At 41.6% G+C, this 15,422-nt stretch overlaps 1 protein-coding gene across 1 annotated transcript in view; it reads right to left on the bottom strand.

Moving 5' to 3' along the window:
* nrbp2b (nuclear receptor binding protein 2b) overlaps nt 1–13,511 on the bottom strand; it is a 49,712-nt gene extending 36,201 nt beyond the window's left edge. Inside the window, exon 1 of the mRNA XM_076888226.1 lies at nt 12,801–13,511. Coding sequence (XP_076744341.1) covers nt 12,801–12,920 — 120 coding nt within the window. The 5' untranslated portion in view covers nt 12,921–13,511. The remainder of the gene's footprint in view (nt 1–12,800) is intronic.
* Nucleotides 13,512–15,422: the final 1,911 nt, after the last annotated feature.

Here is a 15,422-nt window from a genome sequence, read left to right as displayed (position 1 = left end):
TCCAATTAACCTATCCCCACAAGCTGCATGTCTTTGGACGGTGGGAGGAAACCGGAGTACCCGGAGGGAACCCACGCAAACACGGGGAGAACATGCAAACTCCACACAGAAAGACCCCGGTAACTGTTGAGACTTTCTGTTTCTGAGTGATAAACGCCAAAAAGCTCTCCTCTTTTGAATCCATCAATGCAAGAAAGTCTGTTTGACTTTTACACGCATGTTTCAAAGATCTCGCCGACTGTGTACAGAGCATGCTCGAGGAGGTAGAAAGCGCTCCTCGGAGGTATGGATATCATGTGATGCTGAACTGCTTTGACAGCTCAGTGGAAGCCAGGGGACATGACGGGTATTCCTCGAAGAGTCCTTTTCATGCCAGCTTTCCCCATCCGAGCAGCTCCGTTTCACACAGCTGAAGTGGAAAATGCTGACAACGACCTCTCCGCCTATCCCCGGAGACCCGGGGACCCCGAGAGGCCTCGCTGGCTCGTGTTTCAAAAGCCAGGTCACAGGAATCCCCGGGATCACATGACCCCATGATTCGCAAACTGTAACCTGAAAATGTTTTAAGAAAACAGTGTTTCTGGTCTTCTGGGACACTTCTCACAAAACCAGCGGCAGAGATCTGACATTCCCGATTATGTAGTGCACCCTCTCTTAGGTTTCCAGTGGTTCTGACTGCAGTGATTTAAAAACGTGCTTACTTATGGTTAGAGTTTCACAAAATGAGGTCAGGCTACGTAGAAGTACTCAAGCTGATGTTCAAACCTTGCCTTTGCGAGGGGCAGCCAAAAGGAAGTAAACTGAAAATGAGAACAGTGCACGCACTGAGGCCCAGCATAAGAAAAGTCATGCAAAGCTACTCTAGCAAAGCTGGAAATGAGCACAAAAATGCCTCATTTAAAACTTCCCTGGAACTAATTTGTAGTTTTGTTGTGTGTTTTTAATTCATAACTGTCCAGATCTGACATTTTCAGCACAGCTACACAGCATTTTTCTACATCAAGACGATTCAAAACAGCAGAAAGTCAAGTTTTAATGTCTGAGACCCTAAAAGCAGGAGCCTCTTTAAGCACAAATGCCAACCATGAGAAGAAGGCCAGGCGACTCGCCTCATCTGACTGTGGCTGTAATAAATTGAGTGAAGGTCAAGGGATAAAGGTTGCAATAAATCGTTCTCTAAAGGTTTAAAATCCACATGGTGTTGTTACATCCAGGCTGTATTCAGTGTTTCTCACAGGAAGTGTAAATGTGCACATTTTTGAATCAGGCTCGTAACGTTTTCCTCCTCCCTGTAAAAACACTTGCACAGAAATCTTCCAAATGCTGCTTTGTGTGCTTCCTTGGCTTTGTTACTGCAAGTAACTTTCCATCACTGGAGTAGTGTAATCATCTCAAGACCCCATCATAAAATAGTGCTCTGTAGTGCTACAGAGTAGTAAAGTCTTTTTAAGAGGACAAATCACAGTGTAAACTACAGGTATCTTTAGTGTTAATAGTGAAGCTCACGGACAAACTGAGAGTTTGATGTAAATGTAAACATAAAAGCTTTTTTCTATTTGGTTATTTGTGCAAAGTACCTGGAAGCAGTGTGAGGAAATGAGGAAAGTATTTTAAGGACATTTTAATCTGAAGGAACCCCTGATCTACCAATGTCTGTACAGTGCAGCCGAAAGACTTGTTATAGTAGTAAAGTTATCAGTAAGTGGACTTAATATGTTTCTTGGCTCACTCTTGTTTTCAAATTTTCCCTTTTTGTTTTTTCCATTCTGTATCCGTCACATGAATCAGCGTGTCGTTACCTCCGCCAAGGAGGTCATGTTTTTGGACGTGTTTGCGCTTGTGTCATCGTTCTGTCTGTAAACACAACAACTCAACAAATTACGAACGAATTCTGATAAAACTTTGTAGGGGTGTGCATGCAGAGTGGGGTTAACAGTTCAAATTTGGCTCACATCCACCAAAGTCTTCGAGGTCACCTTAATGAGTCATTGGTCAAAAATTCGGAAAAAGCCTTAGAAACGAGAAACAGTGTGGTGTATATCGTCAACATACCGGATAAAGATTTAACATGTCACATCCTGTCATATTTGACCTCTGACCTCAAGGTCAACAGATTGATCTGAAAGTCAAAACTACACACTATATAGGGGTATTTAAATCTGTTTCTTACTCCTATTATTTATATTGAGAATATAGATATTTGGGAATTATAAATATCACATCACATTTGACCTCTGACCCCACTTTTGAATTTCACATCTGCCTTTTTTTCCAAGTTGAACTCAAAATGCGTTATATCTTTAAAGAAAGAGCGAAATAGAGCAAGCTGCCTATGGGGAAATATAGTGCAGTATAATATTATACAATAAGCTCAAGTTATTTATGCGTTCATGGAAATTAATACCCGTTATCCATTACCTACTCCTACATAATGTTTGTGTAATCAAAGTAAACATCTGTCATGTTTCCCTTATCTGATTTTTACTGCACTACAACATAAAATGAATGTACGCAAAATAAGATACTATTTACTTAAAAATGAATATTGCCCAGAGAGTGAGCTGCCTTAGCTGAAAGTCTGTTTGTTTGTTTACTTAATGCAATGACTGGATGAACTACAGAGTCTGACTCTGGGGGAAAAAAGTTTTGTTTTTTTTTTAACTTGTTTTGGGACAAATATAGTAAACTTTAAAAAAAAATCAGATTTTAAACATTTGATTATGTCCTGCTGATCATGTAATTAAAATCATGTTCTCTCCCTTTTAGACTTAAAATATAAATAACTAAACAAGGCAACAGTAACACAGACCCAGACACCAGTTAGTACAGAAAAACGTGTATTCCCCAAACAAAAACTAAGAAATCTCCCTGTGATTGTTTTGATCGCCCATAGTTTGCTTGGAAGACGCCGACTTGTCTGCAAACGCTCCCCAACTCTTCTCAAAAAAGTGCAACACAAACCAGAAACGCACAAAGTTCAAAGTGAAAGATGGGGCTTACCGCTGCGATCATCACATTTCAAAAGAGGCAAGTTTTACTTTCACTGTTTCTGCTTTGCATCATACTTTTCACTGTTTTAATACCCTTTGATCAGTATTTGTGCAAACTACAGGTGACCGCAGGAATCACAAGGAGGTTTTTCACTGCAGCAGCGTAACCTCTTTGCAACGGCAGGCAACCACTTGCCAACCAGTTGGGGAACACATGTACAAGCTATCTGTGCTTGCCAGAGGTTGCTGACTGGCCTCAAAGACTGTGTTACTGTGCCTGCCTGCAGTGAAGATGGACATCTTTAAAAAACAGACATAAAAAAGTTAGTGACAGCCACAACACTTACTCTCTAATTAACTGCAAGACTGCACTCAACATGATGATGATGACTGTCTGTGCATATGAGAGGGTGGATGAATTAGCACCAACCTTCTCATCCACATGCCGACCGGTGAGTAATCCATCGTGCAGGTGCTACATTTTGTGCGAACAGGCCTCCGCCATTCACAGGCACCACTGAAACAAAAACAACTGGCTCCAATGAACCTAACGCTGTGGGTAAACATCGAGTCGCGATTTGATTTTAAACAACCTTTACTGAGAAACGTGCAGTAAAGGTTTGCGGCTAAAAAGTGCAGAGATGAAAATAGCACACGTCTCTGCCGCAATCTCGGATACTGGGTCAAAGACAGCTGTAAAACACAAATGTCATCACGCATAAAAAGGTAATTTACAGCGCGTCAGTGAGTCATTCATAAATCAGCCCGTGTGTTCAGAGAAGGCAGAGCTGCAGGTTCTTTCTATTCCCACACAAGGAGGCGAAATAGACTGGAACAGCTGTTGATCAGCAGCAGTGCAGCTTTACTTTGTGTGATGACACTACAGTTGGTCCACTTATGGTCTGTATTAATGTGACAACAATATATTAGTTTAACATGTAATAAGTGTGAAACACAAAGTGTTACCTGTTTTGTAGGTCTTTTAATGCATTTAGACACATTAAATGAGTAATATTTCGATGGTTCCCACCCCAAATATCACCTGGAGGACTCAGCCTCAAGGTTATTTGTCACTACTACTTGCAATTATTTGGTCACCAAATTCAGGAAAATTCAGTCAGCAGGAAACCACATTTTTTTCATGGTTGCAAGGTGGTTGCTGTCCTATATGCTGAGATATTTAGGTTAGGTCAGACTCAAAGTGGTGAACAGACCAACTGGCATGCACACCTGCAATGCACTCTTTAAGGCCATTCTCCTAGCATGAATGAAACAGTCAACAACTGATTTTCTTTTCTAAGAATTGATGGGTGTAAATGGCTTTTCACAGCACGGCTTTAAGCCTTTAGCGGCAGCAGGAGAGTACCGCTATTAACAGGTTTATAAAAGCCGGCTACCCCTGCTCTCCATTTCCAGTGAGAGGAAACCCGAGCTGAAGTCATTCCTCAGAGGACAGCTGTCAAACCAGCCTGCATGTCTGATTAAAGGTGTCAGTTAATAGGAGGACCCCCGAGGACGGGCAGCAATCCACAGCTTGACGTGGACTTAGAAGGGGAAGTGATCTGTGCTAAAGGTTAATCTTCTAAGTTGGTCAAAACAGAGCTGTTCAAAACCGACCTGTTGTGTCTGCATCCTGCCCAAAGCGAGCCTGAGGCTATTCACATAATGTGCTTTTGCTGAAAATGTGTGTTTTTACACAAGTTCACAGTTAGCTCCCAGAAATAATCTCTGTATATACCAACATCACATGACCACTAAGGCACGCATGTTTTGGGAAACAGAGGCTTAAATAGTACGAGGGCAGAAGAGTGAAAACAAATTCTTCTTTGCTTGGGTGACAGTGATGGTGGGAGAAAAGATACACCTGAAGTAACCAAGAAAGCGAATACAGCGCTGAATCTAGGTGGCGTCCATCACCAGAGGAAGACATGACATCAGGGAAGGATTATTTGATGTTGTGGATTGAAGTTTATTTTCTGTCCATCCATTCATCCATCCTCTCCTGCTTTTCCAATTCATCCAATATCCTGGACACATCAGCAGTTTGTCACAGGGCTAACACGGAGACAGAGACAAACAACCATTCGCATTCGCATTTACACCTACGGGCAATTGAGAATCACTAACTAACCTTAAAATAAGCCCGCTAACTGTTTTTGGGCTGTGGTAGGAAGTCGGGGTACCTGGAGAAACCACACAGACACTGGGGGAAAATGCAAACGCCACACAGAAAGACCACAGCCAGATGGTGGATTTGAACCCAAGCAATGTGTGATGTACTAGTATAAACCACTGTGCTGCACATGATAACCCCGGAGTTATCCAACTGAAGGTTTGGTGAGTGTTTCCAAAAGTCTCTTCTTTAGCAGTCCTGAAACGGCTATAACTGTGGTAAACGTTTTAAATGACAATCCCTTTAGACGAATGATATGCTGTAATGAAACTTTAACTACTTTCAACAAAAACATGAGGATATGCTCCTGCTAATGACTTCACACTCACTTTCTTTGTATCTCTAGCAACACTCCCCCAAAGCGTGAAGAGGACTTGATGAGAAAAGCAAAGGCGACACAGGCACTTGGGCTTCACAACTTCAGACACGCGGTTACGATACGAGCTTACATTTACAGAGATTCCTTCCTTTTTTAACGTATCTCACATCTTTCAAGTAATAACTCAAGTTTCTCTTATTATCCACTAATAATTACATTAGCTTGATATCCACCTTCTTAGCTACAAGCTACGTTAATGTGTAAATTCACTGTAATTTGAGTTGTGTGGGAATGACGCTCATATTTTGCTTCTCATAACCTTTTTATGAATATGCTGGAGGTTTTTAAACTCATTTTACATCGTGGGCCACATAAGCCTAAGTAAGTTTAACCACACATTAAACCCTTCAGTTATTAAGTGCAGATTCAACAGCATGTCTCAATTTTTCTACATGTTGAACTCTATCAGTGCAGCTTTTGGGGGATTAATTTGTAAGTAATAAATGTGTAATATAACAGAAAAGGTAGAAAAAGTGCCCAGACTGAAAAAAATCAGGAACTTTATTGTCATTTTGGTCTCGGGTTTACCTGCAGGAAAAGATTTAAATACTGAATGTACAGTTAAAAGTCCAAAATCGATGACCTTCTTCATATTTTCCAAAGCCACCCAGTGGACCGGATTAGAATCTCTGCCAGGCCGATTCTGGCCACCGAGCCATATGTTTGACACCCCTGACCCAAATCTAATCAGTGACAAAAAAACCCATAAAATTAATAATTAGTGTGAACGCTATCTGCACTGATGATGGCTTCGATCGCAGCCTTCTATCTCGTCCAGGTTGCCCCTGTCGTGGTATTCTTACAGATGTGTCTGACATTTGGGATTAGTTGGATGAAGGCATCGTCACTTCTTCCCCAAAACTGTGATTTGAGACACTGGACAACTCACAATAATCAGATAAGTCTGCCCAAATCCCACAGGTTGGTAACCCTACAACTAGTATAACTAGTTTTCTTGGTGCGTTATTAAATCCCCCTCAGTGTTGAAACCAGACTATCCTGAACAAACATCTGAAATATATTTTTCTCAATCATTTGTGTACATTTCACGATTTATGATGAACATACTGTACAGCAAACACGGGCTAACTAATGTTCAGGTATACTTACCTTCAGGGAAGTGGATCACAAAACTGACACGATGTAAAATTGTGACTCTCATTTAAGCAACCGTTGACTAACCAAGTAAAAACAACCGATAGCCGAGACAAGATCTGGGTGTGGTGTCAAGTTGCTTAACATTTCTCTGGGAAAACCCTGAATATCGTCACATAATTACGCCACAGATGTAATAATCAGGTGTCTCACTCCGGACATCTTTGACTTTTCACTGTAGAAAAAGTAAAGGCGTAATAAAAACCATTGCTGTGCTCTATCCAACAACTGCCTCTGGCTCACCCATAGCTCCACATATCTGACCAGGCCTCTAGCTCCTCAAACCTGACACATGCATGTGAGTTTCAAACAGGGGAAACACAAAAAGCAGCATCAGCAAACACTCATACATGAATTAACACCAGTTTGCAGATGGAGGCAGATCCTGGAAATAGAAGATGGAGCAATTACTGGAATGAGCACCGAGTCTGCCGGGTGCACTATGGAGGAGAGGTGGAGAGGGTATGAGGCACCGGCCTGCTCCATTATCAAACAGAGATCACAGGAGAGCCGTGATAAACCAGTGTGATGGGGTGGATGAGCCTCCTACTGTACAGATATCACAACTTAGTTTTATATTAGATTCAATTTTGCACCTGCGACCATTGAAACTATGTTAAATGAACCCATTAATGTTCATACAGCTGTCACTGGATCATCTTAAGACAAGTTCTGCAGGTTTACGAGAACACTTTTATTATTATATGATTATTCACTGACTTTTATGCAGGGCAACATTGAAAGGAAGGCCAAGTCTTTGTCTTTTTGTCCCTTTCACCTCATTGATAAAACACACTGCTTTAGAGCAATCGGCGTGCAATTGCCAAAATTTTACGCAACACGTTTCCTCACAAAAAGATCCGTAAAACAAACGTGTGACAAATCTGAGATAAACTGGAATTAAATGTGCTGCGTGAGCTCGAAGGTTCCCATTCAGAGAATCTCGAGATGGCTCAATCAGACGATACGTGGCAGCAGCCAGAAATGTAAATCACGAGCTCGTAAATCATTTTGCTGCTGATGTGCAGATTTTATAGGCGTGTTAATAAAGAGCGGCGGGATTGCAGCTCAGCACAATTGCAACAATTGTCCACCCATTTTAATTCAACTGTTCCTGCAAAGACAATAATAAGCAAGGCCACCGGCTTCAGTTTGATTGATTTCTCGTGTCATATTGTGGCGCTGCTTCAAGGAACAATTCTGGTTTCCTTTCACACGAACACTGAAATGGAAATATTTAAAAAAAATCTGCCTGGAAAGACTTTCAGCGACGAACCACATTGGAAAACGTCACGGCTGTTTTGATTCTGCTCGCACAACTTTGTGCTTTCCAAACACAACAGCAGCGATGAGTCCGAGAGGAATATCACAACTCTGTGTTGGGTCAAGAAGGACAAACTGACTTTAAGCAACTGCTTGTTGCTCAAGCGTCCCTTTTGAGATAACGCTATAAGAGTGAACTACACATGCAAAAAAAGATTAATTAATAAAAAATAAAAATTCCTAGATCAAGCCCTGGCTTACCGACTTCAAATAAAAGCATATCAGAAGCATTAGTGCTGATTTTCACACAGATGAAAAATTAATTTGCATACAAAAGTGGAAAAATAAGCAAAAGACCCTGGGCTTTATTTACAGCGTTTACCTGATTTAACTGCCTTCGTTTCCTTTCAGTGCAGTGTGAGTCTCCACTGCATTATGCAAATATATATACTCTCACAGGCCACTTTATTAGGGACATATATTCAACTGAATGTCAATATAAATATCCAATCAGCTAATCACACAGCGATAAATAGTTCATTTAGGTATGTAGACATGGTCAAAACAACCTGCTGAAGTTCAAACTGAGCATCAGGATGAGGAAGAAAGGTCATTTTAGTGACTCTGAGCATGGCATTATTGGGTTTTCAGGTCTGGGTTTTCAGAAGCTGCTGATGTGCTGGGATTTTCCCCCCACACAACCATCTCTAGGGTTTACAGAGAATGGTCTGAAAGAGAGAAAATATCCAGGAAGCGGCAGCTCTCTTTGTGAAAAAGCCTCGTTGATGTCAGAGGTCAGAGGGGAATGGCCAGAACATCTATGAATGACAAGATGTAAAACCTTACAGTAAGAGGAAACCATGCTTGGTGCCACTCCTGTCAGCTAAGAGCACGAAACTGAGGCTACAATTCACACAGGCTCACCAAAACAGGAGTAGAAAACTACAGAAGTTGAGAATTTAAATAACTGTTGCCTGGTCTGATGAGTCTCGATTTCTCATTCAGATGATAGAGTCAGAATCTGCTGTAAGCGTCACTAAAGCATCATACCATCCTGCCTTGGTAAAGAAAACAGCCTACCTGTGCGTTGTTTCTGACCATGTCCATCTCTTTATGACCAGGAGGATAACACGCTGTTTCACAAAGCTCCACATCACAGTTCGTTTACTGCATTCAAACAGCCTCAACAGCCACCAGTCTCAATTTAATAGAAGTGGTGCAAATGGAGACTCGTGTCACAGATGTGCCGCCAACAAATCTACAGCAACTGTGTGATGCTGTCATGCCAACATGAACCAAAGTCTCTGAATCCATATTGAATCTGTGCTATGGAGAATTACAGCAGCTCTGAAAGGAAAGGAAAAGGGAAGTGCAACCATGTACTAGCAAAATGTAACTAATAAAGCAGCCAGTAGGTGCATGGCTTATAGTTTCTCTCTGCTGTTACCGTGTGTGTGTGTGTGTTTGTGTGTGATAGAGAGAAGGGGAGGAAAGCAAAGAGCTCAGCAGCAGAGAAGTGACAGGGAGCAGAGCAAATAGCATCAATGGATGTGACGACATCTCTTTTTTTCCCGCAGCAACAAGTGTTAATTTGTCTGAACCAGAAGATGCGCGGACACCAGCGAGTTCAAGTGTTTAAGCCTGTCGTCCTGTATTTACTGGGTGATTCAGGTGTAACTCAGCAGCAGAGCAGATCCTGTCCCAGACTTACAGACATCTGGGGTTGATCCAATTTTCTTCTGTTCAGAATAGCACAAAGAAACTAAACAAAGGCTGGAGTGTGGGTGGAGACTGTGAGTTTTATGCAGTCTGGTATTTTTCCACTTTTCTGAGATAAAACAGAAATAAATAAATAGAAATTGATAGTGTAATCTACAATTAAAACAAATCAATCGATAAGATATAATACATTACATTATTAGCATGCATAGCTACATAAGAAAAGTATTCTCATGTGGGTTTCTACTACCAGCCATGAGAGACTGATGCTCTCAGTGTGGGGCAAATGAAAAAGTGACAGTGGGGGTGGCTCAGAAAAACACACAGATGGGTAATCAATGGGTGGAAAATCACTAGGGTGGGGTAGGGTTTATGTATATGTGTGTGTGTTCTAGCATGAAAAACACTTGATGGTAGTGAGAATGCAGCGAGGTCAGGTGGTTTGTGCATGCCGAGGAGCCTGTGTGCGAACCAGAGATAACCTTCAACTTAAATTCTGAGTCTTATCTGGAGCCGTTAGCAGAGGCGACACCCACAGATTCACGATGCTGAACTGTTTCTTCTCTCTGATAATGACTGAGCATCTTGGCGGTTGTTTGGCTTACACAGCGTGCGTGCGGACACGTTTCCGATGTGGAGAGCTGGGAATGTCACACATACTGGAACAAACATGGAGACCACATGAGGGAGAGGGCGCTTCGAGTGAGGCCAACGGTTTATTTACTTTTGCTAATGAAGCTGAAGTGCTGATGCTCACAAGGACAAGAACACTGCAGCTAAGAGCTGTCATCATCTTTTAAGCCATCTTGGGAGAAATGGGTTAAATGGTTTTGGGTTTATTGGTATTTTTTCAGCACGAAGCCTCAAACAGCAAACACAGAAACATAAATTTAAGAAAAACATTCAAATCTGCATGTTTAACACAGAGAATCAGCACCTGTTTGATCAAATGAATGAAAATTCACAATGTTCAAAGTTGCAGCTGACTATTTGCTATAAGCTTCAACTTGTCCAACTTGCTGTAAATTAAGCGAAAGTTTTCCTGCTAAAGAACGACTCATGGATTTGTGAATCTGCTCTCGATGCTGTTACAGTTATGCACCTCCCTCCTTCACCCATGTCACATTTTTAAACAGAAGCAGTTATATAGTGAACACATGATGACACTAATGTCATTCATTAAAGAGCACTTAGAGGAGTCACTCATACAGGCCTCGAGGCTGGTCGACCAGTCGCTCAGACTCGTATGCAAACACTTGCCAACTACTTACTTAAGCAGTAATGAACCTGCAAAAAAAGTGCTGCAAAGTGGAAATTTACACTGGTCACAGTTAAAGTAAAAGTTGGGCTTTTACCACAGTGACAAAAATGCTTCAAAAGGTGCAACTTTTACTTCTGCTAGCAACCAAAGCAACTGCAAGTACGTCTTCAGTCCAGGACTCTGTGTTTGCAACCCAGCAGCAACCTCCAGCAATCAGGAAAATACACGTTTGACCCACCCGGGCGGTTTCTGGGTGGCCAAATATCCAGCCCAGTCTGATCTCAAGAGGACCAGCCCAATCAAAATGATTGCATAATAACACATAATACAAAAACAAAAATGACCTGCAAATTGTTTCCCTTCCTTTTAGTGTAAATGAGCTACAAACCATCCAGTTATAAAATGTGTAGGTAATGACGAGCACCCCGAGATATTTTAAGAAAAGGAAGTGCACTTTCAACAACGCCTCTGAGTTGTTGTAGTAAATGTAAAACACCCGTCAACACGCCTCTTTGGGATTACACTTTAAGAAATGAATGCATAATTATAAAAATCACACAGGCAGCTTATTATCCAGAGTTTTTCCTGCAATTAAAAGACATTTACTGTGAAAGCACAGAAAATGTGCCATCAACTGTCAAAACAGGAACCTTCCTGTTATCTAATGACATACTAACCATAAAAGTTTCTGTCATTTAATGGTTTATATATTACTTAGTAAACTTTAGTGGCCACGCGTCTGAAAATGCAGTTAAAAGTCAGAATTTTTCCCCTCCTTTGCAATTCTCACATTTTCCGACTGGACTCTTTGCCAGGCTATTTCCAGCCCCCAGGCGCTAAATTTGACACCACTGTTAAATTTATATTAAAAATGTAATAATTCATAGATTGGTTAACTGACTGAAAATTACTCTGCAGCCACTTTTTTAATCCATTCGTGTTTTTGGCACGCAACTCTCTTAGTTGCAGCATTTTGTTTTGGAATAAACTAAATCAGCATTTTACAGGCAAAGGGCCGAAAAAGTCTGCATACTCAAATCTGTCAGATTGCTCCTTTAATTCAGCGCCCGCACCACTGCACAGAAACAGAGCCTGAATTAAAGGACCAGTCTCACCAATTATGTGGACACTGTTGCAGATACGTTTGGAGATATCACAGAACAAACACCAGAAAATAATACTAAGTATTAAAAAAAGATTTTGGAGGCTACAACTGCCCATTGAATTCTTTATAAACTTTGTAAGAATTTTTCCTTAGTCGTCATATTTAGAGATGACTATAGCTCAGAGCTCAAAAACACAAATACATTCAATTTAAAAGAAAAGCAACAGATTCTCACAAACAAGAGGCCAGAAAATTATTGACATTTAAGCATGCAACTAATTTGTCCAGTAATTCTCTTTGGGCTGACTAATCAGTGGGTCTAATTGAACAAGCAATTCCAGTTTGTCGTCTTCGTGAAACATCTGCAAATACATGGATGTCAACGATATTTCTAAGTGTGCAATAATAAAACCAGATGTGGATTTGAATGTTTGTGCAGATCCTGCACAGGAGCAGAAATCTGGCTACAGTTTTTCTGTGAAACTCCTCCTGCCACCCAGACCGGCTCAAATGGACTCTGTGGACTATAATCTGATCAACAAATATGTCACTGTGTGAGATTTATGCTGCTGGGATGGTGCCAAACAGCATTGGGCAATACCACCTCGGCCGGGCTCAAACATTGCATAACACGGTGGGTCCAGCATGGCCAGAGAGATCAGCTCAATTGATTTACCGCCCGATCGGGGAGCAGATCCTTTGCTGTGCGCAGAAACGTGCTCACTCACACGTATCCTTCATGCACACCGACCAACCTGCTCTTTCCGTTTCTGCCAGCGGCCGCAGGGGCTCTCCTCCAGGATCTCGCTCTCATCCTCGCTCTCCTCCTCCTTTCCCTCCGATCCTGACTTCCTCTCCGGGACGGACATCGTCATTTTAGCGCCGTATATTTCCAGATTTCAACACCAACACTTCTCCGCGTTCCCTCGCTCCTTCACTATCGCCTCTGTGTGTTTTTGTTGTTGTTGTGGGGTAGAGGAGGCGAGCCGCTTGTGTGCGCAGTAAGAACCCCCTCCAACAGCCAGCCAACGTCTCTCCCTCTCTCTCTCTCAACCCTCTTGGCGCTCAAAACATCTTGCAGAAACAAACCGGTGTGTTTGCAATCCTCAGACAGTTAAAAGGAATCCAACACCCTCCTTTGATAAAAAACAAAACAAAACACAAGTGCATGCAATGAGCGTCTGGCCGGACTAAACGGGGTGGAAAATATATCCCCAGACTTCATGCGCCCTATAGGCTGCATATAAAAGAGGTTGCGAAATGCTCTCCTGCCAATCTGTCCATTTACAATCAAGCGAAGCTCGATCGGCGAAGCCAAAGAATTCCCTCTGAGTCCAGTGCACTCATTTCCCACCGCAGACGTCGTCTGCTTTATGGAGGAGACTCAGTTTTGTCGACCATCTCCCACACGCGTCATTGTCGGCGTTGCAGGATCTGAAGCTGTGGGCTCCTGCCAGGCACTGCGCGCAGAGGGATGGAGCAAAATACCGTAAAGTGGCCGCTATGCGCGCACTATATATTCATGTATGCATGGAAACCGGTAGCCGGAAGCAAACTTCTAGAATCGATATGCACGAAAGTTACTCGAGTCTATGATATTTCAGCCAGTTTGAAGACTGTCGCACTGAGAGGCCCGAGTGAGGTGCATGTGACAGAAGGTGGGCTATTATCGCGTTTCAGCTCCATATTTTACCTTGGACTCTTTTAATAGGTTTCCCCTGACAAAGGCTTAAACAGCAGGTGGGCGGGGTTGTGTGCCTAAGCTCACTATGACATCAAACAGACACAAGAGCAGAAAAAACTATCATAAACTGAGGGTTTAGAGCAGTATCAAGCCTAAGTTTTTAGCACAGAGCTTTGGTACATACGCTGCCTTCATTATCTGAAACTTCTGCAAGATTTAAAATGAGCTTCCAACACGGCAGCTTTTTGTACAGGATATAAATAGAGCAAAGCGGGAGCGGCCCCTTTCAGCATCACTTAATGGTAATGTTGCATTAGGTCATAATTTGCCATGTTTGAAACATGGCATTAAGGTGGCACAGTGGAGCAGTGGCTAGCACCGTTGGGTACAAGAAAGAGGATAGGTTCAAACTGGCGACAGCCTTTGACAGCTGGGGCTGGAGAAACAGTTAACAAAATTATTGGATGGAAGCAACAGTAGCTTCAGACATTGTGAGAATACTGCTGATTGCCCAACACTGAATGTGTCCAGGGCTGGCAAAAACAAAAAAACAAAACTGAAATGTGAGATTCACAGGTAAAAGGAACCAAAAGACAAACCTTTCATTAAAAATCCCCCCCAAAAAAATCCAAGAGTCGAAAAAACAAAACAGAATAAAAAAATAAGACAAACACGCAGTCTGACCAAGATCTTAAGAGAGAACGAACATTAAAACAGGAAGTATCTGACTGAGACAAGACGTTAATACTCAATTTAGAGATACACAAGGAGGGCTGCAATCAAATAAAACACACACGCACACACAAAATAAAATACAAAAAATTAAAAATCAATCAACTCTAAAGCTAGTAAACTGATAATTATAATCCTTAAACAGAACTCAAACTTCCAGAAAGGCAATGAAACTGGAAAATCCCCCAAATATCACAAAAACCCCACGGACACAAAACTATGGCAACAACGCAACCACAATAATTTCTCAGAAAGATCTAAGTACAAAGTATTTGACTAATGTAAGTCAGGGCAGAGTTATTATTCTACATCATGTAATGTTTTTATAACTTAATGCAACATATTCACAATGTTGTTTTGTAGCTTTGCTGTGATTGGGGCCAGTCTTAATTTGAAATGATTGAAACATCATTAAATCGACCCCCAGCTGTATTTTATAGCAGGAGAATCTGTTGTTCACAATCAAACATGCATAATTAAGTCTGAAAATTTAAATGATTTAAATGCCAGTGCATTTCAATCAACATTATCAAATTCTTTGTAAACATTCATATGCTGAAGTTTTCGATGGCAGTGACAGGCAAGCGCTCCCCCAAATGATCTCAGAGAGACAGAAAGAAAAGATTTTGTCTGCTGGTGATTGTTTTGCTTCACTTTTGTTGTCACCGCACATATTTGTAGCTGTTTTCCAAGCAACAGATGTTCTGCTCAGTGGGTCTGTCCAATGACCCATCCACGCAGCTTCCTTCTGATTGGTCGAAAGCCCAATCAGAGTGAGCGAGACTCACTGTGGAAATATTTGAAACATGTTTTTATCATGTGTATCAATTCAACAAACACATTGTTTGTGTGATATGTTGCTTTGTTTTGCCAAGTCCCATTGCGGTTTGAATTTATATATCTTCTTCATGCAGGTTTTGTTTTTGTTTTTTTAACAGCTTAAACCTAAACCAGCAACCAA

The sequence above is a fragment of the Maylandia zebra genome, linkage group LG9, assembly GCF_041146795.1.
Source record: "Maylandia zebra isolate NMK-2024a linkage group LG9, Mzebra_GT3a, whole genome shotgun sequence".
Classification (NCBI taxonomy): Eukaryota; Metazoa; Chordata; class Actinopteri; order Cichliformes; family Cichlidae; genus Maylandia; species Maylandia zebra.
The sequence above is the reverse complement of the archived record's forward strand: the minus strand, read 5'-3'. Positions and strand labels throughout refer to the sequence as shown.